General features: G+C 29.7%; 3 protein-coding genes across 4 annotated transcripts; 1 reads left to right on the plus strand and 2 right to left on the minus strand.

The window, feature by feature from the left end:
- Positions 1 to 18,326, minus strand: LOC106677484 (aldehyde dehydrogenase, mitochondrial). The gene is made up of 10 exons (XM_014415456.1): positions 18,198 to 18,326; positions 7,780 to 7,884; positions 7,522 to 7,662; positions 6,264 to 6,510; positions 5,371 to 5,555; positions 3,917 to 4,063; positions 3,694 to 3,831; positions 1,539 to 1,703; positions 1,307 to 1,464; positions 1 to 370 (listed from the first exon to the last, which is right to left on the minus strand). The coding sequence occupies exons 1-10, from the start codon at positions 18,294 to 18,296 to the stop codon at positions 223 to 225; spliced, it is 1,533 nt and encodes a 510-aa protein (XP_014270942.1). The 5' UTR covers positions 18,297 to 18,326; the 3' UTR covers positions 1 to 222.
- LOC106677485 (uncharacterized) lies at positions 242 to 25,194 on the plus strand. Of its 2 annotated transcripts, none has more exons than XM_014415457.2 (4): positions 242 to 372; positions 21,936 to 22,059; positions 24,158 to 24,486; positions 24,945 to 25,194. In XM_014415457.2, exons 2-4 carry the CDS (start codon positions 21,945 to 21,947, stop codon positions 25,128 to 25,130), a joined length of 630 nt encoding a protein of 209 aa, XP_014270943.1. In that variant the 5' UTR covers positions 242 to 372; positions 21,936 to 21,944; the 3' UTR covers positions 25,131 to 25,194. The 2 variants fall into 2 exon arrangements, with proteins under 2 accessions (XP_014270943.1, XP_066906174.1); XM_067050073.1 differs by lacking the exon at positions 242 to 372 and adding an exon at positions 9,647 to 9,719.
- Positions 20,602 to 20,958, minus strand: LOC136796414 (protein GVQW3-like). Its single transcript, XM_067050080.1, has one exon. It carries the CDS (start codon positions 20,956 to 20,958, stop codon positions 20,602 to 20,604), a length of 357 nt encoding a protein of 118 aa, XP_066906181.1.
- Positions 25,195 to 27,182: the final 1,988 nt, after the last annotated feature.

The raw sequence follows: 27,182 nt of genomic DNA on the forward strand, positions 1-27,182 counted from the left end.
TGCCTTTTAGCAACTTTATTTAATCAACTAAAACGACAGTAGTATGTACAAAATTATATAACATAGATAAGAAAGGTACACAGAAATATTTTCTTTTTTTATTGAAAAAAAGAATTGAATTATGTCACTTCGTTTTTGTGGAGAGAGGAAGAATTACCTTTTGGCGGAAAGGAGGTTATATTAACAAGGTTATTAGTTTTGAAAGTGACAGATAATTAGATTTTAACTGTTCTTTGTCGGTGTTTTCATAAATACAGATTTAACTTCAGTAAATGCTTCAATGCCGTAGGGTCCTCCCTCGCGCCCTAAACCAGACATCTTATAGCCTCCAAATGGTGTTTGTGGTGTGATTATGAAGTAACAATTCACCCTGTAAGTAATACAATTTTTGTTAAGCTATGACATTCAAAAACTTGTTTTAACAATTAGTTATAGTTCGTGAAAGAACTAAGATCTTAGTTGTAAAACGTCTCTTATATGAAGTATTCATATAACAGTTCAACTTAATAATTACCCATTTTATTTTACAGTGATTTTTTTTCTTGTACTTAAACTTTTATTTTCAATATTATATCAGTGCTCTTAATTCGTTAATCGATATTCATCTTACATTGTTAGCCTTTTTGTTGTTTGTTTATACTTGTTTATGATTTGATTATTAATGCCCTTTTTGAATTGGTCATTAGACAAAACTGTCTGATTGTTATTTTTTATGATTTACTTATTTTGTAAATTTCACAATGTAATCAACTTCAGTTTTCTCTTAAAGTTCAGTTTTATGTAATTACTATATATATTGAAATATTGGCAATACGCCATATTATTAGAAATATAAATTTTCCACTTTCAAAACGTGTTTGGTGTTGTTACTTTAATTGTTACTTACTCTGAAAAGTGAATATGCTGCAAAAACTCTAAACCTTGAAAGAATGGTTAGATAGCTCTCAATTAGCAGTGCCGAACAGTTAGCCAGTTCAAGTTGAAAACAGGCAATGCTCTATATTTTTGGAATTATAATGGCATCATTTATTATGATTTCATTACTGAAAGTTGAATATTGACTAAGAACTTAATAGTAATAATGTGTTAATAGAAATCGTGCTCAATTTTATAAAGATAATGTCCAACCACACACTTTGTGTTTTATGAGATTCTATAAACAGAAAATTTTAGAACAGGATGGTTTTATGTTTCTCCCTTGATAATTTTAGTCGCTAAGTCATATAGGTGGCCTATATTACGGATATTTTAGTTTATTTTTTATTACCATTTTACCAATTAGTCAAATAGGTATTGTTAAACTTACCAAACTGAGCCTGCCCGAAGACCTTGTGTAATGGTGTTAATTTGATCTAAATTTTGTCCATAAATTGAAGATGCAAGGCCATATTCAGTGTTATTGGCCCTTTCTATTACTTCATCAATAGTTTTGTAGGATATGATTTGTTGAACTGGTCCAAAAATCTGAAAGCATGAGCATGATTGGTAAATTATCTTCAATGTTATAATTATATGAAGTTAAATTTCAGTTTCCCTACTTCTTCTTTGGATATGGTCATATCATCTTTTACATTAGTAAACAATGTTGGTTCTACAAAAAAACCAGGTCTATCTAATCTATTTCCTCCAACTTCGACAGTAGCACCTTCTTTCTTTCCTGACTCTATCATCCTCATAACAATATCCATTTGGTCCTTAGTTGCCTGTAAACAAATTAATGTTTTTATCTAAATGATTACAACATAGGTTAGATGAAATACAGTTTACACTATTTTATAAAGAAATGTGGGCACAAATCTGTACTGTTTGTATATTTTTGTTTTTCTTTAGATATAATATATTTTATCCTTCAATACAATTTTATTTCTAGGTGAATGTTTAAATTTTTCAAGTAATCAATTTTGGGTCAATTTAGTGAAACAGTCCAAAATAAATTAAGGTGGTCGCTTGTCTGCTGTTATTTTTCTTATGTTGATTCATATATTTTTCTAGAGATAAAAACAGTTGGAATTTTTTTTCTCAAACCCTTTACGAATGGCAGCCATTTCTCTACGGTTATACGGGCAATTTCAGTAAGTGCAAAGCATTTATGGTTTTGCCAATAGTTCAAAAGCTATAGGACTTAGAAAGATGAAAAAAAAATATCATTTTGAAGGTGAATTTGTTAGCTAAAAAACTTGTTCAGTTTTTTCCCTGATTTAATCAATTTTAACTGCTATTTCAAAAATTTACTTTTTCAATCTGTAAGTTTACAGATACAACATACATGAGTGTGCATGTTAGATCCAGTAACAACTATGAGCATTTGTCTATATTTTATATTGATTCCTACACTTAATATAATAGTTTTATGACTGCACTTATTAATTTATTTTTATGGAAGTGGATTTATTAATAAAAAATAAAATAAATTTGTTCAAAACACCAAAATATAATATAAATAAGTATTGCTGTGGCTCCCTCAAACCCATGTCGTCACTTGATTCACCACTAAACCATTTCAAGTCAAGTGACCATCATTGGGCCACTTATTGTGAATAATTTAATTGTATCCTGAAAGTTAAATATTTTATATTTTATTCTGTGTAAATTTGAAGGTTGAGTATTGTATGAAATTAATTTGAGCATATATTGATATGGAGAAATTGTTTAAATTAAAATATTGACATGTCAGTTTATTTTTTTGTTCAGTATATAATATATATATGTATATATATATATCAGTATATAATTTTTATACAGAGGTTTCAGTACTTTATCATATACTAATTATCAGTCATCTTTTTTGATCATTTAATTTGGATTTTCTTATTATTATTATTACACTAAAGATACGTGAAATTCTTCTTCACATTGACCCTATTTGGACCTTCTGGATCTTTGTGAGTTATGCATTACTAGTCTGGAAACTCCATTGGAATTTGATGCTTCTAATGAAGCCCTCATATCTTTTAGATTAATTCTAGCAATATCTTCAGGTTTAATTATTGCCTGTTTCAAATATTGTAATCTAAAAGGTAAGGGCATTCACATACAATGTGCTCAGCCTTTTCTTCTTCCTCTTTCACAAAATGACATGAAAAATCTTCCATTATTTTTATCTTTTTGAGGTGATATTTTAATGGACAATGGCCCTTGGGACACCTATTATTACTCTCAGTGTCAGACTTAAGTAAAATGGCTTGCATTCCTGGGATGGGAAGGGTATTCACACTGTTTTATAACATGACCTGTAAAAAAATTTTTTATGTCCACTTCATATTTTTCTTCTGCAATTGTGAAAACTACATATACTACTTTCACTCATGACTCATGAATAAAAATGAAATTTATTTTGTTTAAAACATATTCCTGAAAGGAATTTATTGGTGTAATAGCTTATATTACAGCCATCATTTTGTGATAGTTTCTAATTAACCTCGCATTGTAACAATTTAGTTGTCAGTACTCATTTAATTTTTTTTTTAGGTTTTAGATATTTATTCAACTATTTTTTTCCATTTATCTCATATCCTGAAGAAAGGTAAAATTATAAAGACTATGATTTTAGACTTTCAATATCATAATCATAATTATAGACTTTAGATACTGAAAAGATATTAAAGAAGGATTAAAGGAAACAATTTTTATATATAAATAGGATATTTAATGCTAGTTGATTTAGTTTTTTCTTTGTTGGAAGATGTATGTTACCTGTGGTCCATGTTCAACATTCAAGTCAAACGGATCCCCAACACGTTTAGCTTTTATTCTTGCCTTAGATTTTTCCAGAAATTTTTCATAAATAGATTCATGAACGAATGTTCTTGAACCAGCACAACAGCATTGCCCCTGAAGATAATTAAGAATTTTTTCATCTTAATAATATTTTTCTTATGAAAAAGAATTATTGAATTTGATAAGATTAGTGATTAACCATGTTATGGAAAGCTGCATAATGAGCATGCTCAACTGCGTTGTCAATGTCAGCGTCTGGCAGTATTATATTTGGTGACTTTCCTCCGAGCTCTAATGTCAATCTTTTCATGTTTTCTGCACCATTTTTGAAAATTTGTTTTCCAACCTGTGAAAAAATTCAAAGTCAGAGTTTGTTATAAATATGACCAAATATAAATGATTCTAGGTATTTAATATTTTTTACAAACAAAAAAGATGTTTTTATAAAAAAATTGTTATATTTAGAAAAACGCTTCATATTTAAACTGTAATATAGTACATATAAAAAAATATTGTTCTAGATAAAAACATTATGAAAGGACCTCGAAACATTGGGAAAGTGTATTGAAAATAGAGATAATAATAAGAAAAAAAAATCATATTTATCATTTCATTCAGTAAATGATCTTCCATAAAATTAGTTATTAATATTGTCTGATTAGATCCTTTGTTTAAGTAGTTTAAACTAGTTTTTTATGTTTGAGGCGTTGAATCAGATTATCTGAAGGTTATTTAATTTCTCTTACAATTAGTTAGGTTAATTTGTCTTATACCAGTATATAAATGTAGTACAGGTACAGATTAATGAACATTGTAAGGATTAATTGAAATAGCATTTTCGTTTTATATTCTAATGGTTAAAAATAAAAGATCTCCTTTTAAAATTTAGATACATATTTATAAAATTATTTTGAATCATATAAATTGATTTTTAAACAAATTTTAAATACCTGAATTCCCTGAGCATTGTCTATTAAACACAAATGAATCATAATGTAGAGGCTCAGTATTGTTAAACTAGGATTTGGCTATTTATTTGAATGAATATTTTCTTATTTAAATAAATATTTTGTGATGTATGATCACAAATGATAGAAGAAAGTAGACAAGAAAATGAAACCTCATAAAAAACCCTCAAAAGTAATTGAGAGCTAATTTTATCATTCCACTTGAATCATGTTCAGGTAAAATTGGAGAAGAAATCAAATGTAAATTGAAAGAGGTATTCAACAAAATCCAGGTTATTCAATTTTATTGCGGATCAGAAGCAAGCTTCTTGCCTTCCCTAATGAAGAAAAGGAATAAGAAAATGGAGATTTTGTAATATTAAATGGAAATAAGCTCCAGTTAATTCATATGTGGAAAGAAGCTTCTTGTGATATAAATCATAGTTTCAAGATAATTGAAAAAGTTTTATTTTCCATAATTTAAAAAAAAAAAACATTTAGGTATTTACAGTGTGAGAAAATTATGTTTAATATGAATTTTACATTTAATATTGTATGATGTAATTGTATTGTTTCTCAAGATGAGTGGCAGCCATTTAATTATTTTTAGTTTTTTTAATTCTTGTTATTTAATAAATTAATAATACTTCTAAAGTTCTAACTAAGGCACTGTAATGGTAGAGTTAAATGAAAATTTTTGTTTTACCTCAGTTGACCCTGTAAATGATATTTTGTCAACATCTGGGTGGGTGACCATGGCACTACCAACTTCCCCGAAACCTGGTACAAAATTAATCACACCAGGAGGAAACCCAGCCTCCTTCACCAGCTCAGCTACGTGAAGGGCAGCAAGGCTTGTATGTTGTGAAGGTTTCAGCACCATTGTACAGCCTAAACATAAATTGTGAAATGTACGATACTCTGAAATGCTTTATTATTTTAGTATATCTGTTTAAATAACTGAAGTCTTGAATAGTGTAAATGATAAAGTATAAATTTTCAGAAACCATCCAAATTTTTATTTTATTTTATTTATTTTTCTAATTTATTCTATGAAAAAAATGTGGTGTTGTGTGTATGACACAACTTTCACAACTAGCGAAACAGAAAAACAAATTGTGCATGTACGCAGTAGGTTAAACGTCATTTCAATATATTTTTAATTTATTTGTTTTTCGTCATTTCAAATAAATGAAATGAAAGTATTTTAGAGGAAGATGTTTTAAATATTTGTCATTTAAGTCCTGTTTGACTATTTGTATGAGGATAAGACATATGTGATATTGCGACCACTCAATTGTATGTTGATTTACTGAATTTAATCAAAATCTTAGTGCGTTTTTTGAAAAAAATGAAAAAAAAAAATGTGAAAAATCGATTCTATAAAGTGGCACTTCTGGTCTTAATTTTATCGAAAGAGTTGCTGGATGATCCCAGGGATATACCAGCCTTAAATATGTAATTTCAGTTTTGTACTACTTTTTTTTATTGAGCTCCCTAGCTTGTAGGTTCATATACACAAAGACCACCTTGTTAGACTTTAGTTATACGTGCTCAGGGGACCTCTGCTAGGTTCATTTCATACTGCTAGATTTTTACCTGCTGCAAGTGCCGGTGCAAGTTTCCATGACACCATAAGAATTGAAAAATTCCATGCTGTTATGAGTCCACAAACTCCTACTGGTTCATGGCGAGTGTAGGTGATGAAGTTACCATCTATCGCAGCAGTAATGCCATTGTTTTTATCTGCATAGCCACCGAAGTAGCGGAGGTTTCTCACTGCCCATGGTAAGTCCCCTTTAAGAGTGGCGCTGTACACTTTACCGCATTCGAGTGCTTCCAAGCTCTGAAATTTTTGGAAGTATTTGTATACATGTGATAATTATTTTATCTGAAAGTATATCTATCAGTACTCTTAACACATATAGACTAATAGTCCAAGAGCTCTGTGGCTTTGTTATCTTCTGTTAAACTAATGTATTCCTGGCAGGAATATCAGGCAAAGTAATTTCACACCATTTTTTTATTACATTAATGGAGACTATATATAGTTAATAGTTAAAATTGATGACTGTCTCAACTATAGTCGGAGGAAATAAAAAATGTGGGCTGTTTCAAACTGTTACAATAAAATTAATTTTTCATTAGGAGCTCCATATCTTTAAAACCACTAACTACAGTGGCTAAAATATGAGCCCTAATAGAGCAAGTTTATGTTCAATTGTCAAGAGATACAGTTCTTAAAAAAACATAATTTTTTTCCAAATAATGAAAAATCAATATTTTGTGAATTTATTTTGGCAAGTATCTTAGAAAATTTTATTCTTACAAATGACCTATAGATCTCTATTAGCTCTCTATTGAGGAGTAAGTAGTAGAAGTTTTCATGATCACCAAAATTATTGATTGGAAAAAATATGTTGCTTTTTATAAACTATCTCATGAACTGTTGTATATAAAAAGCTTTATTAGAGCTTATATTTTAGACAATTTTCTGTGCGTTAAATAATTTTTAGTGTTGTAGGTAGTTTTAATGATGTGGAGTTCTGAATAAAAAGCAGGTAAAAATTTTAGGTTTTTCTCAATTAAATAAGCTTCATGGGACCTATACCTAAAACACTTTAATATTTAAAAAATATTCTAATACTAAAATATTTCTTTACTTGAAAAGGACTCAACAATAATTTTTTTAAACTTCTGAAACAACCACTATCATTTGTCGTTGCTATTCATCAATTTTGACTTGTAACTCTGTAACATCAATTTTGACTTGTAACTCTCCTCTTGGGTTCTAGGACTCTTAAGTAATGTTGATTGCATTAGTTCTGAAATTATCTGTCTTTAATTGTGAACTCACTGAAAGATAGACAGAGTCCCGTTCCATTAGATCTGCCAATTTGTTTATCAGCCTTCCCCTCTTAGCTGCATCCATTTTCCTCCATGGGGAACCGAGCTTAAAAGCTTCTTTGGCTGCCTGAACTGCTCTGTCTACATCTGCCTGTAATTAAGTTAATAATGTAAGTTGTTGACGATATAACTGTTAGACTATTTGTATGGCTTACTTGGAAAGGCTATTAAAGATATGATTTATAATAAAATGCCTTGCTATTCTTACCTTACCACCTTTTTGTACTTCTGCTATGACTTCAGAGGTTGTAGGATTGATCGTTTTAAAAGTTTCTCCTGAAAGTGAATCCACCCACTCATTGTTGATGAACAACTAAAAACATATGTACAAATAAAATTGATTTATTGATGGGTTATATTTATTAAATTATTAAATATAAATCAAAAAGATAGAAGAAAAAAAATGTCCTTAGAACCACATTAAACTCACATTGTTTAAGGATCGAACTTTATAAAAATAATGTTTTAAAAATTTAATTTCTAACTATTCTATTCCATACATAATTTATATTTTCAATATTTTAGCAATGTTTCAGTAATTTCCTTTTGCTATTTTCTAACCTTTTTCTTCTACTGCACCTCAATCACATTATTGAAATTATATGGTTTCATAAATATTACAGTTAGTTTAAATTTTCTCTACAATGTACGATTTGTGTCCCTGAATAATTGTAGGTCTTTACTATTAATATATGGATATGAAAAAAGTGTTTATTAAGAGGAAGGACTGTACTACAAATTCACTCATTTGGAATAGTCTTTTTATTTCAGTAACAGGTAATAAAAAGTTCTCGAGTACGATTTCCTTATAACCCTGGAGTGTTAACTTTTACATATTAGAATTCTCCTATCGACATGGAAAGAAGAGACACAGAAAATTCAGGTAGCATTTCTGACACGAATAATCAGTGATAATAAGTTAAGGAGAATGAATTTATCCTTACTGTTTAGATTTTACATCATAATTCATGTTTCATATTTCAACATCACAACCCTGGAACGTGTGAAAACGCGGACAATTCTGAAGAATGAGTATTATAGAAAAAATAGTTAATTTTAAAACACTGGGAAATTCCCAGCAAATCAGTTTGTAACCTCTTAGGTTTTGTTAGCTTGTTTTCACCTGGTTAGCGATCAATTGTTGAGGTTCGTGAGAGTCTCCAACTGTTTCCTCACAACCCTGGCCGATTTTGTTTAACCTTGGGAAGTTGGTTAAAACCTAATTATACAAGGAACTTAACGCAACATTAGGAGTTATAATAATTATTTCAAAGCCAGAACTCATTGAGCCATTACACTGCAAACTATGAGGTCTTTAGTTGAAAAACCCCACAACCCTGGTTTTTGCAGGTTGTGAAGGAATTCTATTTAACATAACATATATTCTTATGCAGGCTCAAACTGACACTCATACGTAGGTATGTTGTATCTCAATTGTTCCATATTGTGAAAGGCAGTAAAATGTAAATAAAATTCTTATTGTGAAAGTAATGGAGTTATCAAAAACACACTTAATTCTATTTTGAACTAAATTATTTTCAGTTTTCTTAAAATACAAACGTTTTCATTGCTTAGAACATTTCGGATAGTAATTTTCTTCTCATTCTTTATTATTATATTTTAGGTAACTTCAAAGTATAATTAATTATATCCATCTTGTTTGTGTTTTACTGGAATGAGGTATGCACAGGAACAAAAAAACAAAAAAAAAACTGGTCATTCAAATAAATTTAACCGTAGTTATTAAATTTGTTGTAAATAGTACTGTTAACGCCATGTTTAATAATTATGTTGTAAATTATATTTACTTAGTTTCAGCATTTTATGCAATTACATTTATTTTTATTTGTTTTATTTTCTTTACAATTTTTTAAAATTTAAAACGAAACATTTGTATTTTATATTTGCATTATAATAATCAAGTAAGAGAAATGGTTGCTAGGGTTGTTAAACCTTTGCTAAGGCCTCTAGTGGCATTTAGTGATTTTCGAGATATTATGACTGTTAGTATATTAAAATATTATTGATTTTCCGTTATTTTCGTATATCTTGACCTCACAACCCTGGATTCGAAGTTTTTTTATTGATGTACCATAAGAACTAGTAATTTATATGACGGCCTTTTTATAGAAATATATCACTAAAAAGGTAAGAAACAAAATGCAATCGAAGAAAAATCAATGAAAATTTTTTCCTTTTTTCCATACACTTTAACAGAATGACCCAGTTATAAGAGTAGGTCATTTTTTCTCTTGAGGCTTTTCATTTTATCTTTAAATTTATGTTAAAAATATAGTGTGTGTGTATATATATATAATAATTGATTTTCATTAAGAAGAAATGAAGATAAGAAGCAAGAGCTTGCCATAAGTCACTGCGATTTATTTTGCGGAATATACGGTACTTATTGCTATATTAATCATTTATTTATTTTATTAAACTTTATTTTTGGAAAAGAAATAGACATTCTACGTTTATTGATGAATCTGTTACCATACACCAGATTGCTTTATTGTGTTTTTAGGTTTGCTAAGGTAATAAAGATATTGTTATCTAAGTCCTTGTTCTTTCCCTTGGAGGCGGTTAACCTACTTTAAAAACGACCGTCTTGACTTAGAAAAAAAAAATAGGTTTACTTCATCTATTATCATTGGCATTGGCATCTATTTTAAAAAAGGTACCTGTGATTCAATTTACAATTATACATGATTAACCGGCATCATTTTATATACAGAGCTTCAAATAATATTAAAAATATCAAGTTACTAATTTTGTATTATATTACTTTTACGTAACTATAGATAGCATACTTTATTGCTAGCATAAATGATAAATGATCATTAATGATAGAACATTCATCTTAGCAACGGTACTAAAACATTTGCATTTAGTCAAAGGGAACACGAGTAATAAAGGTTACGAGTTAATCTAGGAAAATGTGCAAACAAATTCATTCTCTTTTACAATTGAGATAAATTTAGATTTTTTGTTTTTGTTTGAGGTTTGTATATATGGGTCTATTGGGGTAGTTGAATCCGAATACGAAGTTCGTTTTTTTAATTGTAATTATTTAACGTATTTTATTTGAATTTTAAACCTTCATTACTTTTAACCGAATTTATATGATTTTTTACCACCCGAAAAACGAGTTTTCTTTCATTTTGTTGATAACAATTAAGTATACATTCGGTGGATTTACAATTTTTTTTTACCTTCAAATTGTAATTCAGCATCTCTAAAATAATATACAAGATGTTTCATAGTACAAGAGCCGGGAAGAAAAAAAGGCAGTTACTTTACCCCTATTTTTGATTACTTTAATGAAAACTACGTATTATTACTAGTCAAAACTGATAAGTCTGTAGGGGGAATAAAAAATGGCGGCTGTTTCAAAACCTTAAAAAAAGATTAATTTTTCATTAGGACTTCATATCTTAAAAACTACCAACTACAGTGGCTACAATATGAGTCCTAATAGAGCAAGTTTATGTTCAATTGTCAAGTGATACAGTTCTTAAAAAAACATATTTTTTTCCAAATAATGAAATATCAATAATTTGTGAATTTATTTTGGCAAATATCTCAGAAAATTTTATTCTTACAAATGACCTGTAGATGTCTATTAGCTCTTCATTGACAACAACACCAGAAAATTCAAAATAACATTATTTAAAGAAGAGTAAATTTGCTGAAATGTTAGCCCTAATAGAGCTATTTAAGTCTAATAGTTCTCGAGATATAGCCTTTTAAAAAGCAGCATTTCATAAAATTGTACTGAAATATCATTAGTTAGTTAATTTATTTTGCGAAATCTATAACTCAGGAACTTGGTGATGTACCGATGTCTAACCAAATTAAAGCTAGTTTAATGAGCTATAAAGTAGTATTTGACCTTTACCTTCGTAGGAATAGTAGTTTTCATGATATTTGAGAAATAAAATTGATTTATAGTTGTTCGGACAATAAGTTTGATTTATGAAAAACTTTATTTCAGAAACCATTAGACGTACATATGTCTATCTGCACTCGAATTAAAGCTAGTTAAATTTACTATTAAATAGTTAGTAATGTTTATGTTTGTAAGAGTAGCAGTTCTTATGATATTTGACAAAATAAACTCACAAAATGTTAATTTCTAGTTGTTCGTATGAAAATTTGAAAAAAATATATCTCTAGAACCATAAGACGCACATATGTCTGCCAACACTCAAAATAAAATAAATCAAACTTACTATAAAGTACTTTATGACACTTATTTTCAAAGGGATAGTAGATTTTATGATATTCACATATGAATATAAATTTGGCAAATAAAAATTTGTCCGAACAACTATAAATTAATTTATTTTTGTAAATTTCATGAAAACTACTACTACGAAAATAAACGTCATAAACTACTTTATAGCCCATTAAGCTAGCTTTAATTTGAGTGCTAATAGACATCTGTATGCCAAATGGTTTTTGAGATATAGATTTTTCAAAATACGTTCACTAACTACTGATCTATCAGTACGTTCCATACAACATTTTTATGAAATGTTATTTTTAAAAAGCTATATCTCGAGAATATTGGATAGCCCTATTAGGACTAATATTTCAGCAAATTTACTCTACTTTGAATGATGCTCTCTTAGATTTTCTATTGTTGTTGGTAGTTTTAAGGGTATAGAGTTCCGAATAAAAAATTAATTATTTTTTAGGTTTTGAAACTGACGCCATTTTTTATTCCCCCTACCTATACTTGGCAGACTCATCAATTTTGACTAGTAATTATACATAGTTTTCAAGGGATTTTTTTTTTGAGATCCTTAATACATATTTTTAGTCAGGGCTCCACTCTGAAACACTCTATTCATAACCATAGAGAAACCAATTACTAGCTTTTTGTTCCCGTGTAACGAACATTTGCTTGGACTGTTTATGTTTTTTAAATTGTTGTGCATTTCTAAGAATTGCAGTTTAACTTCCTTGAAGTCGATTATGTACACCTTGTTAAAACAAATTGTGTTCTGTTCCACTTATTATGATCTAATCAGTAAAAAAACAAATACGACATTTACAGTTATGTTTAGTTTTTCTTAAATGATTGTTAAAGTTAAACAACGTTTATAATAATTTCAGTTACGATAAAAAGTTATGTAAATTACCTCTATTTAATGTAAATGTGAAATACATACATTACTATGTTTCAGTAGTTTGTTATAATTCAGAACACCGTATGTGATTTTTTTTCTATTTAATTGAAATCAAACTACATTACAGCACTGCTACAATTATCTTTAAACGATATTTAGATATTTTTGTAATACTCTCTATATACTGATCAATTGCTACACTATTTATATTAATAAGAATTTGTTTTTTAAATGATTCATAAAAATAATTTTTGTCTTTAAAATATGAAAATAGCTTTTGAGCTATATTATTTTAATGTTTGCATATATTTATATCCTTGTTAATTTTTGTTGGGCTTTTTTTTTACGTTTGATTTTTAAGTTTATGTATTCTTATTTTATTTTAAATATTTACTATTTATATTTTATATTTGTTAAAGAAGGAAAAAAAGGAAAGATGTTTTGGGTTAAGGAAGAAAATTATTTTTAGATATATAGATAAAAAGAAAGAAAATGAAGTGAAGGACTTGTTAATAAAAAATTAAAATAAAAAAAAAAAAATGAAAACATAAAAAACGATCAAATACCGAAAGTTATAAATAACAAAAAGAAAATCACGTATTAGTATTATATATTTTAAATTTAATGTACTATGCCTATAAATTAAAAGAATTAAACACAATTGTCAAACTGTTAAAGGTCTTTAACCAGCAGTGTGGGCGGAATACGATATCAGAAATTGAGGCAAACATTGGGCGCAAATATTTGGCCAGGTTTGACAAGAATGAGCACGAAATTTATTTTATTTTGTTCCCGTGATTTTTACGGAAAATGACATCCGACTCGCTTCTCTTCTACACAAGTCTTTCACGATGTATAATTGATTATTAACCTATAACAAGTGTTTTTCTTACTCTTTTGTATCAGTGTCAAATATCAGTACCACAATATATAGATGCTAAATATTTATGTTTATATATATTGTTTTCCAATAAACTCCCTTTTTCCCGTGACCGTCTTAAGTAACGGATAGATTTAATTGAAGAATGTCGTGAACAAGAGTGTGGAATAATCTAAGTTATCCTGACATTAAAAGTGTTAAATTAATACAGTCTTCGTTGATTGAAGTGCATGATTATACAAACCAATTTAATTATTTGGTACCTAGAGAAGGACAACGATGAACTCGTATTTATTTTTTTTCTTAAAAAAGGTAAAAAGACATTGGTTCCTATGAAAGAGGTGAAATTTGTTAGTGAAAGAACGTCTGACATATTTCAAGGACACTAGGTCTAAATCACGTAGATAAACGGCCACTCTTTGCACCGAGGACACCTATGATGTAAAATGTGAATTTTATGACAAACTGGAAGGAGTATACTGCGAAGCTGTTTTTTTTTTTTTCGGCCAAGACTCCCCATTGGAGTCCTATACTGCCTAACCATGGTTGGGGGTCAAAGTTCTTCATTTTGTGGGACCGCCACTCAATGAAAAAAGTCAACGTCCCAGGCCGTATTCGAACCGGCACCGCCAATAGACAAATTGGTAAGACACAAATGTTGAAATATGCATTAGGATATGCAAAACCAAAGGTGGCTTTTGGACTTATTAATTACTAGTTAAATTTTTAACGTGTACCCAGCACATGCAAAAACAAATGCAATATAGCTTAAAACATCATCAGAAAATTGATCCTACACTTTAGTAGAAATTCTGAATTATCATAAAAAATAAATTAATCCAATATAAAACCGTAATACATGTGACTCTAATAAAAGAAAATTAGAGTTCATTCGAAACATATGTATGAGAATAGTAAATAACTGTCCTCTTACTACCATATCCGAAACCCCGTTTATACAAAAAATAAACTTAAATATATTAATAAATCACTAAAAAGGATAAACCCACAAACGTATCAAACATGTTCTAATAGATATAATATAAACAATAATTGAAATCTGAATTGTAGAAAACTTGTTCATAGTATATATTTTATTTCATGACCAAATGTATTAATTTTTCATTTCCTGATTATTTATGAATTATGTTTCTTTATTTTACGGGGTAATTTATTTACCTTTCCTTTTTATTGTGTAGGTTCTTTAAAAATCTCTGTGTAAAAAGCAAAATTCAAATCTCCTCTCTTCTGTATCATGCAGAAGGTCTGAGCAACTTAAAATGTACCATGCATTTATTATTGGAAAATTGCATGTATTAATTTATAAAAACAACTATAAAAATAAGAGAAACAAGTACGTAAATATAAAAATCATACAGTTGGTAAAAATATTAGTAGTTAAGAATAAAATGCTGTAATAGCAAAATATAATATTGCAATGCTATGATATTTTATGATATAGTATTTATTATAGAATTTCTTTATTTAGAGACTGGATCCTCGTAAATTCATGAGATAGTAAACTTATATTGAAATCTACGTATTTTTAATTGCTGCTTTTCTATAATAGTGTCACATCCAACAAGCAAAGTTTCTTTTTACTTTGTATTTGATGTATTGCGTAGATTGTATCGTAGACTAGATTCAATGTGTGACAGTCAGTCGGATGACACCAATAAAGTAACCCCAGTCTACGGTACTATCTTTGGAATACGTCCAATTCAAAATAAAACCCAAACATTTTTGTTTGTTAGATGTGCAACAGCTATTCAATATATGGATTAATTTTGCTTTGCATTTTTTACTCTATAAAACCAGGCTCTGGGACAGATATTAAAAGAGAAATTTTTATAAAAAAAAATTTTGGAAATTTTATATAAAAAATCTATCGGATCGGTAAATTTCGGCTAGTTAAAATGTCTATATCATAATTGAGGTAGACTTAATGCACTAAAATAATTAATTAGGAGTTCGGGGAGCTTTTTCAGTTACGAGCCATCAAAATTGGAAATTTAAAAAACAAATGTCAGACATAACTAATAATAAGAAACTACTTAGGCATAATAAATCATTAATATTCGAAAAAATAATTGTTTTATTATTTATTTAGTGGCGTTTTATTGCTATGTCTCATCGGAGAGAATTAATTTTAGTACAAGAGGCCAAGAGGAGAAAAAAAGGGAGTTATCTCCCTAATTTTTGATTACATTAATGAAAACTATGTATAATTATAAAAAATGGCGGCTGTTTGAAAGCAATAAAAAACAATTTTTTTTCATTCGGAGCTCTATATCTTAAAAACTAGGAACAACACAAGAAAACCTAAGAGAGCGTCATTTAAAGAATAGTAAATTTTCTAAAATATGATCCCTAATAGAGTTATTTACGTTAAATATTTATGGAGATATAGCTTTTTAAAAAGCAACATTTCGGAAAAATGTTGTATGAACGTACTGAAAGATCAGTAGTTAGTGAATTTATTTTGAAAAAATTATATCTCAAAACCGTTTGACGTAAGATGTCTATTAGCACTTAAATTAAAGCTAGTTTAATGAGCTATAAAGTAGTTTACCTTCGTAGGAGTAAAAAGTTACATGATATTTCCTAAAATAAATTGATTTATAGTTGTTCGGACAAATTTTCATTTGCCAAATTTATATCCATATGTGAATATCATAAAAACTACTACCCCTATTACCAAAAAACAATTTTGTAGTCATTTAACTAGCTTTAATTTGAGCGCTGGCAGACATCTGTACGTCCAATGGTTTCTGAAATGAAGTTTTTCATAAATCAAACTTATTGTCCGAACAACAATAAATCAATTTATTTTAGCAAATATCATGAAAACTACTATTCCTACGAAGGTAAAGGTCATAAATTTCTTTATAGTCCATTTAACTAGCTTTAATTTGAGTGCTAATAGACATCTGTACGTCACATAGTTCCTGAGATATAGATTTCTCAAAATAAATTAACTAACTACTGATATTTCAGTAAATTTTTAAGAAAGTTTGCTTTTTAAAAAACTATATCTCGAGAACTATTAGACGTAAATAGCTCTTTTATGGCTAATATTTCAGCAAATTTACTCTTCTTTAAATAATGTACTCTTAGATTTTCTTGTGTTGTTAGTTTTTAAGATATAGTGCTCCGAATGAAAATTAATGTTTTTTAAAGGTTTTGAAACAGCCGCCATTTTATTTTATTTACTTGGCAGACTCATCAATTTTGATTAGTAAATATACCTAGTGTTCATTAAAGTAATCAAAAATTGGTGTGAGATAACTGCCTTTTTTTCTTCCCGGCTCTTGTACTATTTGTTTTATTGGTATGAAACGAATTTCAAATACGTCATTTTGATTGCAGTACTAAGTGCAAGCACATTTGTTGAATGGAATAAGACTCTTAATTATTTATGTACGTTTTAATGCCTAAAATAGTTTCTTAATGTAGCTTATGAGTTAAAAATAAAAAATCATGGTTTTTTTTTCTATTGTTCTTTACATTGTGAGAACTCCTAGTTTGATTACCTTTGAATTTGAGCATCCCAGTATGGTAAAATGTTCGCACTATAACCTCGTACGTAAACTAAACTACTCATGTTTTAAAAGAATCTTCCACTTTTAACATTTCGAGATCACTATTTCGAAGTAGAAAGAATATTGGTGTTCATGTGAGATAAAACACTTGGCAGCGGACGAGATAGATCACACACGAAACAGAACCTTGAAAAGCTCTTCTTCAGATCGTTCATTTGAGGAGAGAAGTTCAGCATATCATCTTTCATAGAAACATAATAGGGAGATTTTGTATGTATAAATGTACACTATCGTATATAAACCGTATTTTGTGCTCTGAATGTGAGATACTAAATTACGTATCCTATATCAGGAATGGTTGTTTTATAGGAAATTAAAAAGAAAGAATTGTAAATAATAAATTAGTTTTAGGAATTTGAGAATAATTTCTATTAGTAAAGAGTTATTGTAATAATTATTTTTTTTTTTTTGAGAAAAGTTCATTTGTATGCACTGCCGGTAAAAATTATATTTTAAGCATACACCTTTTTATTTTAATCATTTACTATCGCATCATTTTAAGAATGATGTTTCAAATTTTAAATAAAGAAGTGTAAGAATATTTGATAAAATTTACTTCATTTAATCTAAAATGAGCTCTGTACGATCACTGCTTTGCCAGTTCAAACAATGACCATTTTCCCCTAAGTCAAAAGTTGGCTTAATTATTTCTTATTTTATGAAATATTCATTCTATATTGAAAATCATATACGCATTTTAACTAAATTTAATTAATTTTTAATTTCAGCCCATAACGTAAATTTTCAGGCCCAACGGTTTGCTTAAGAATGGCTGATAAAAAAAAAAAAACTCAAGTTAAAGTTATTATTTTTGTTTAAAATTCTACGCTATAATTCTGCTCTTATTTTTTATTAAGTAATGGGAGCATGAACTAAAATTATTATTTTATTATAAGATACCAGAATAAAACATATACAGCAAAAACAAAAAAACGAAAAAACAATTCACTGTTTTAAGTAAATGATTTCACCTTACGAGTTGGTAAATCAGATGTACTGTCGTACTTACCTGCGTCTTTGGTATCTTGGGATTCCTGTGTGGTTCCGGAAGTTGGCTGGAGAAGTACCTCCTGGAAAGTTTTCCCGTGGATCTCCTCAACATGTTCATGGTTGGACTGGGACCTTGCTGATGCCAATACACCTGCTGTTATACTATAGATAAGGGATACAACCGCCCCACTTTTTGTTTGACGCAATAAAGGACTTTGAAAAAAAAAATAAAAAGAAAAGGTCACTTAAGTAAATGACTTTATTTCGCAGTAAGGCGTCGATATGGTGAAGTGATATTTACAGTTTCTTTCATAGTTTCGTAATTATTCGTACATGGCTATACTCCACAGTGTGGCATTAATAAACTTGAAGTCTTATTTACAGTTTATTTCGTAATATATATAGCTTATTATTTTTGATTTTTTTAAAATTAATTAACAGCTACTGGATCGTCACGATAGGTTAAAGGCTTTACCCCCCTCCCCCCTCTCCAAAAAACAATACTAAATAACACAACAACGTTAAATAGTATGTGATCTTACCTTTTTGTAAGAAATTACTTTATCTCATGATAATCTAGTACCAAACTGGTTATTAAAAAAAAAATGTATTCCTCTCTACCGAAAGCGTGTGTTTTATCACATCAAGAAACAAATTTAGTTCTATCTGTAATCATATTTATATATTTAGAGTAATAGCTTCATTCTTATTAAATCCTTATTTATACCCTCCCTCCAAAAATTATGCGTACACCATCGAAAGTAAGCTATTCGTTTCTGAGATGAATGTAGAGTCGAAGTATTTTTAAAAACGATTTACTAACGATTAAAGAATGTATGTTCTTCGTTTTACTATCAGGTATTTTTTTCATCTTCGAGTAATACCATTCCTTGTTAACTATTTCTTAGTTTAATCTGACACTTGGTAACCATTTTTTAGTTTTCTTTATAGTACAAGAGCCGCGTGGAAAAAAAGTCATTAATTTCACCTCGAATTTTGACTAATTTAATGAAAGCTATGTATAATTACTAGTCAGAATTGATGAGTCTGCCAAGTTTAAGTGTAGGGAATAATAAATTGCGGCTGTTTCAAAATTCTGGACTCATTAGACATATGTATGTCTATTTGTTCTCATAATAAGGCTGTTTTAATTTACTATAAAGTAGTTCATCTTCGTAGAAATATGAGTTTTTATGATATTCGCCAAAATAAATTCACAAAATGTTGATTTATAGTCGTTCAGTCAAAACTTTTGGTTTATGAAGAAATATATCTCAGGAACCATTAAACGTTTTGTTGTCTGCCAGCATTCAAATTAAAGCGAGTTTAATATACTATAAATTAGTACATTACATTTATCTTCGTAAGAGTCGTAGTTTTCATGATATTTACTAAAATAAATTGATTTCTAGTTGTTCGGACAAAATTTCATATTCCTATGCAAAAATCATAAAAATTACTACTCCTACGAAGATAAACGTTATAAACTACTTCATAGTAAATTAAACTGGCTTTCATTTGAGTGCTGGTAGACATCTGTACGTCAAATGGTTTTAGAGAACTAGGAATCAATATCTTGAGAAATTTATTTTGGCAAATATGAAAACTACTGCTCGTACGAAGATAAACGTCATAAACTACTTTGTACGAGGGCTGTCCAGAAAGTAACAGACGTTTTGAAATAAAGAATTCACAAATTGAAAAACTTTAAGTTTATTATATACATTTGAAAGGTACATTTTTTACAACTTTTTTTTTTCTACATAAACGCAATTCAGACTATCATCATACCATGGCACACGTTTTTCAATACCCTCTCTGTAGAAATCTGCCGCCTGCGATTTCAACCACTGGTTTACACCGGCATGTATCAAAGCGTTGTCTACTGAGCCATTTTTTCATCGCTTGAAAGAGGTGGTAATTGCTCGGCGCCATATCCGGGCTGTATGGTAATTTTTGTGGATGGTCAAACATCTCCCATCTAAGAGTAGCCAGGGTACGATAGGCCGTGTGTGGACGTGCGTTGTCTTGAAAAAGCAACATCTTGGTGCTAAGTTTTCCCCGACGTTTATTTTGTATGGCGCGCCGTAACTTTCTTACGAGGTTTTTCACGTTCCAGAAAATCAACGCGAAGCACTCCCTTGGAGTCCCAAAACTCAGTAGCCATGACCTTTCTTGCTGACAGCGTTTGCAAACACTTTCGTGGTTTCTTGGGAGAATGTGTGTGCGCCCATTCCATCGACTGCTGTTTTGTTTCACGGTTGACATGCTTCACTTGAAGTCTCGTCCCCGGTTACGATACGATCCAGAACTGCATTACCATTTATGCTGTATTCTTGGAGAAAAATCAGTGCTCCAGGCAGTCTCTGTTTCTTATGGTCTTCCGTTAGGATTTTCGGAACCCACCAAGCACAAAATTTGTGCTAACCAAACTTCTCCACCACAATTTGATGCACCAAACTTCGTGAAATCTGTAGAAAATGTTCCGACAGTTCTGTAATCGTGAAAAGACGGTTTTCACGAATTTTGTCATTGCTTTGCATTGCCAGATCATCAGTCACAAGGCAAGGCCTACCACTGCAGTCCTTTTCGTGAACACTGGTACAGCCATTTTTAAAATCAATGCACCATTGCCTCACTCGGCTTTCACTCATTATCTCCTGCCCGTAAACATCACAAAGCTGGCGATAAATTTCAATTGGCCTGTTGTTTCGAGCCAACCAAAACCGAATCACAGACCGCACTTCACAAGTGGTGGGATTTTCTATTGCAGGGTACATTTTGAGGACTCACAGAGAGCAAAGTGAGGAATGCACAGTCCTCACGCTACAACAGCTGGATGTGTACTGAATATGGGAACGTTCGGATGGTCTAGTGGTCGCTAAAATAAATTATAAATAATCAAGATGCAAACTTTATGTTGTTGGGTACAAAGATCATATTTTTTTCATTGATTTCGGTCCTAGGTATGAAAGTATCATCCTGATCCTCACCCTTCCTTCTTTGAAGGCGACTTGCAGAATTTAGATTTTACTATAAAATATTTTTTACATTAAAATTAATACGAATTGATAAACAAATATTATTAAAAAACATAAACTTTAGTTCAGAAATTTTGGCCCAACTTTATGAATCTATAAAGGTGTAGATATACCTGTTAATGAATTGGACATTTTTTGATTTTTTGCATTAATAATTTATTTATTGAAAAAGAAATAATTCTATCCTATTTACAACTCTTACAGTCAGCATTGGGAACTCTGAACCAAACTTTTCCACCCTTATGTGGAAGGCAAAGAAGGGGCCCAAGAGATTCCATAACCCTCATTTTACTTAAGATAATTTCAGAAAAAAACCTTGACCTAACATATATTTGGGCAAATATAAGTAAAATCGTTATTTCGCTTCTCTCCTAACCTCAATTTTATTGGATGAAGTGTGAAAATGATGAAGATAGATTAAAAGTTAACTTTGCCATTGGAGCAAAATTTGATAATAATAATTTGACTCATAAATAACCTATTATTCTTTAGTATTTTACAGTAAAATGGTATTTTGAGAATTTTTTCCCTGCAGAAGGAACCACCAAAGGTCCTTTTTTATTATTATTTTTTAGAATAATTTATTTTAATCTACTTTGGTTCTTACTATGATAAAATCTCTTGAGGAGACTTGGCTTCAGATTTACATGAAGTAGATTGGAGCGTAGACCTTAAGAGCTCATTTCACAACATCAATAAGGTTGTATTTGTTGCAGGTATACAACATGAGTACACCTGAGTCCAAGTTGCAGTTAAGACTGACCAACAGTGCAAGCAAGTATCTCACTCCTTGTAGAACTTTAGGGCTTAAGAGAAAATCCTCATCACCTCGCACACCGTGTAAGTTAATTATGTTTGAAATTCTAATTATATTTAAATCTGTGGGTTTAATAAAATAACTTTTTTCCCCAATTAAATATATTTTAAAAATCTTAAGTAAATCTTTGTTTTACAATCATACTTTAACAAATTTTAAAACTATAAATATAATGCATTGGCATTAATTTGCCTGATAGCTTATGATGGTTTTGATATACTAATTAAAATTCTTATTTACTGGAAAATTAATTAAAAAAATGTAAAAGTGTGTTTATTAACAGTCATCCAAAAAAAAAATAATTTAAACTTAAGATCGTTGTTTAGCATTCAGATACAGCTTTTGTTCCTTTGATTGCTTGAAATTTGATAATACAATCAATTGACCCTTAGCATATGGAGATGGCAGCCCCATTTTCCAGTCATGGTACCACTGGTTGCCACTAGTCTTCCAGGTTGTAGGAACAGTACAGACACTTACAAATATCCACCATTTATAGCACACTAAATTTACCCCCATTTCAGCAGGCAGTACCTCAGTACATACCCTTGAGTTTGCGTTCCTAAGTATAGGGTGTTTTTTGAAGCCCGATAGAACTTGAAATTGTAAAAAATAACACAAAAAATTAAATTGTAATCAAAATTGTTTTTTTATTCGAAAGATCAATACGTGACATTAACATTTGAAAATGATTTCGGGCATATGGGCACCGCGGCTGTTCTTGACGAAGTGCATTCTGGACGTCCAATTTTGGGCCACTTTTTCGAGCACTGCTGGCCGTATGTCACGAATAACACGAACAATGCTGGCCTCCAAGGCGTCAATTGTTACTGGTTTATCAGCATAAACCAGTGACTTCACGTAGCCCCACAGGAAATAATCGAGAGGTGTCAAATCGCACGACCATATGCGGCAATTTTGCTTATTAACAAACCCGTTAAGCCAAAAATGCGCCTCATCGCTGAACACAATTTTACAGAATGCGCTTCGTCAAGAACAGCCGCGGTGCCCATATGCCCGAAATCATTTTCAAATGTTAATGTCACGTATTGATCTTTCGAATAAAAAAAAAATTTTGATTACAATTTAATTTTTTGTGTTATTTTTTACAATTTCAAGTTCTATCGTGCTTAAAAAAAGACCCTAATTTAAACTTAAGATTGTTGTTTAGCATTCAGATACAGCTTTTGTTCCTTTGATTGCTTGAAATTTGATGATACAATCAATTGACCCTTAGCATAGGGAGTTGCCAGCCCCATTTCCCAGTCATGGTACCACTGGTTGCCACTGGTCTTCCAGGTTGTTGGAACAGTGCAGACACTTACAAATATCCACCATTTATAGCACACTAAATTTACCCCCATTTCAGCAGGCTAAAGCACCTCAGTACATACCCTTGAGTTTGCGTTCCTGAGTAGTTACTCCAGATGGAATAGCAAGTTTAGGTGCTCTATGGAGGCAGTCTCTCTACTAATAGTGTAGTAATCTGTCTTCAAGTCTCCACTTAAATTGAACTAATGCATTATGAACCTTTAAAGAGATTAAGTCAGACTCAATGTAGAAAAACAACACAAACTGTGGTAAATTCGGTTACTCTTAAATGAACCAGACAGATACCAAAGTACAGACCATCAAATGAGGAAAACAGGTGAGCAAGCCACATCAATGAATGACCAAAGACCAGGTTACTGAAGAAGTTACTGGATGGGAAGTTGGACCATTCCAGCGGTAAAGGCAAACCAAAACTGAGGTTGGAAGACGCAACTGTTTAAGGATGACCTTATCTTACTTTATTTTGTAAATTAGAAAGTGGCTGCATAGGATCAAACTCATTCAGGAAGCCAAGGACCACATTGGTCTGTATCACCATAGAAAGAATCAATCAATTCAATTCTAATGCTATCTACTAAACATTTTAAAGAAAAACTATCATTTAAAACTGAGGTTCTCAATGATGAGTAGGACAATAAAGCTCAAACGCAACATTGTGAACCCCTTTTTTTAAATAATAGACCAATAAATTACCGAAATAATTAATAGTAACTTAAATGAATGTTGCCTAACATTTGTTAACTTCTTAGTTTTAAATTAATACACTATCTTATTACTGCTATTTTTCAGGTTCAAAACTAGTATGTAGGGTTGAAAATAAAGATTCTCCTGTGTCATCCCTTGGAAATGTATCCAAACTACCTCTTCAAAATATTGAAAATAAAATTCCTGACATCTGTGTCCAAAGTCAAAAAGAAGTTCCTAAGCTGAATGTATCTGCACAAAAAAGTAACTTCAAAACAGTCTGTGATAATTTAATGTCCAAATCCAATGAACCTCCACCTCGAGAAAAAGAAAATTCAATTTCAAATGAAAAGTTGTTGGAAACTATCAATAATGTCAATAGTAAGATAGAAAAGATAAATAATTTAAAGAGGAATGAGGCTTATACCAAGAAGGTAAATAAATATGCTTTTTATAAATTTGTAACTTGGGACAACAATCAATGTTCATTTTTAGAAGTTTGTAGATTTTTTTTGTAATAATGGTGTCAAAGACTAAATTTTACTTATAAAAACAAACAAGACAGTAAATATTACTTTTCTGCACCACAACATATGTCTATCCTTGAAAATTCTGAGTTTGTTTTTGAAATTTTTTTTTTCAGGACATTGAATTTTGACATTGGTTGTTACTCCAAGGCACAGATTTTTAAGTTTTTTTATTATCTACTTTACTCTTTATCTAGCAGTGATTTGGTTGTACACGATTTATCAATATACCTGAATAGTCAATTTTAATGTTTTTTTCAAAACAATTTTTTATTGATTTACTGTTTTATTTTAAAGCACTAAAAATAATACAAAGATATGTTTTTTTTTCTTAGTATAATATTAATTTTTATCCATATTTTTAGCATAATATTATTGAATTGAAGGAATCAACAGAGAAGTGGAAAAACGCTTGCAAAGATGTTGTGCTTACAATTTACGAAACCATGAAATCAAAAGGTCATGATTTATCTATTAAGAATATTTTGGATGAGCATAATATACCTTATGAACAAATTGGGTTTAATGAAGATACTATGGACTTCGACTAATGTAATATTTATTTTGTAAATAATATTATGTATATAAATAAATGAGATTAATTTTTTTTTTTAACTGTTGAATAATGTACACATACCATTAATTGAATTAAATCTGTACCACTACAATCCAGGAAGGGTCAGAGGTGGTAGTACTTTGTAAAGAAGCACTGTTACTAGACCAACGGTTGTGCAAGGAGGTGATTTGGTACGTACACACACCATACAACTACATAATAATAAAGAGATAATGTTAATTAATGAAATTAGTCAGAATATACTTATAGTGAATAGTAACAGATGGTAAAATGTAAGAATTGGGTCCCAGCCTGGGACTGTTGCTTTAGAAATTTATGTTGGACCAATCACTTGAGTTGTTCCTTAAGCCTTGGTTCTACTATGGCAGTCATAGTGATAGTTGTTGCAGTTTCTAACATCATGTAAGCTGACATTTGCTATTATACTATCAGGGTTTGGCTGATGGTTGGTTGTATTATCACTATCTGAGCATACATAACAAACTTGATGTCTGCCATGTTGAAATGAACTATAAGTTGTAGTTACTCATGTTGTTCTTTACTCCTTCAAACCTAGTTACCCATGTTACTCTTAGCTCCTTCAGTCCCACCTTGGGTGTGCTATATTTACTTTGTTCTTAGCTTCCCCCAGGAACATTTCAGATTTTGATTCGTCCAACATACTCCCCATATAAACTTTTCTGGTGTTCTAGTCCTATTTATATCATTTTATCCCTCTTTACTAAATGTTAGTTAATTTTTTTTAGATAAAAAATATAAATAAGTCTAAAATACAATTAGCTTATATCTCTGAATTATAGAATTTAATAGAACATTAAATAAAAACAGATTTCTACATTTGAAATAAACCAATATTGAATTCAAGAGAAGAGAATTCATTCAATCAAAATAGATGATCATTAATTATTTTAAACAATCCAAAAGAAATGATATGTTCAAATTGGGCGATATCAAATGATTATGAAGTACCTAAACAATGACAGAATGATTTTTATTTATTTGAGATATGATATGGTATTGGAAGGAGTGTACATAAAAAATATATATATATATATAGGAAAAATTCCATTTATTAAATAGTGAATAAGAGATTGTTATAGTTTAATTTATTAAACAAAAATGTTTACATTATAATTGGTTCTGACTTGATAACATCAAATGTCATAAATACATTAAAATTTAAATTACAACAATCTATGATTACTAATATTAGAAGTAATATTATTTAAATTAATTTAGGTTTATAATACCTACATATATCAATCAAACCTTGGATTTTAAAGAAATATCTTTATAGCAACAGTTTACAAAACAATTAAGAATCACTAAGTGCAGTGTTATTAGTTATAAATAAAATGTTATGTAGAAACTATTCTTTCTACAAGACTAAAAGAGTGATATAAAAATAATAAGCGAAATGATAAAAAAAATAAAATATATATATCCAATAATATATATATTAACCCTTTGCATTCGAAGTTTTTTCATTTATATTACCAGTGTATATCCACGAGTTGTGTCAATATAAACGAAACATCTTATACACAATAGTTTTTACGATTTATCTTTGCCCTCATGTTGTGGACTGAAAATTATTTGTATTGTCTCCATAGCGGAGCTCTCGAGTGCAAAAGGATAACAAACACAATGCTGGACATTAAATGTAATTTCGTTTTGATTGAAGAGGTATCTGATGTTAAATCTTTATCTAATATTATGAGAATTTACTTTTAAAAATTATGGATATCTGAAAAAATTTAAAATAAGATAGAACTGAAATTGATGTAAGCTAAATCAAACAAAACAAATTTAAATTTTTTTTTTTTTTATGAACTAATTGAGCACTGTTTTCTCAGTATACAGTAAATGTCTCCTAGAGGTAACCAGAGGTCTCAAAGGAAGAAAGAATAACCCTTATAAATTATCAAAAAGAATATTTGATTAATTACAATATCTTATTTGGATTTATATAAGATATGATTGATTATGTTGGAAAATGTTTAATTTAATTGATAAAGTAAGTATT

This window comes from Halyomorpha halys, unplaced genomic scaffold (genome assembly GCF_000696795.3).
Source record: "Halyomorpha halys isolate HHAL.00 unplaced genomic scaffold, Hhal_1.1 Scaffold100.1, whole genome shotgun sequence".
Classification (NCBI taxonomy): Eukaryota; Metazoa; Arthropoda; class Insecta; order Hemiptera; family Pentatomidae; genus Halyomorpha; species Halyomorpha halys.

Excerpts from the sequence above, each read along its gene's own strand:
- LOC106677484 (XM_014415456.1), bottom strand. The coding sequence starts at position 18,296 with ATGAACATGTTGAGGAGATCCACGGGAAAACTTTCCAGGAGGTACTTC. Across the intron at positions 6,511-7,521 it reads GGGACTCTGTCTATCTTTCA|AGCTTGGAAGCACTCGAATG; the intron begins GTGAGTTCACAA and ends CAAAAATTTCAG. Across the intron at positions 1,704-3,693 it reads ATGTTGAACATGGACCACAG|GCAACTAAGGACCAAATGGA; the intron begins GTAACATACATC and ends ATTTGTTTACAG.
- LOC106677485 (XM_014415457.2), top strand. The coding sequence starts at position 21,945 with ATGAGTACACCTGAGTCCAAGTTGCAGTTAAGACTGACCAACAGTGCA. Across the intron at positions 22,060-24,157 it reads CTCATCACCTCGCACACCGT|GTTCAAAACTAGTATGTAGG; the intron begins GTAAGTTAATTA and ends GCTATTTTTCAG. Across the intron at positions 24,487-24,944 it reads ATGAGGCTTATACCAAGAAG|CATAATATTATTGAATTGAA; the intron begins GTAAATAAATAT and ends CCATATTTTTAG.
- LOC136796414 (XM_067050080.1), bottom strand. The coding sequence starts at position 20,958 with ATGTACCCTGCAATAGAAAATCCCACCACTTGTGAAGTGCGGTCTGTG.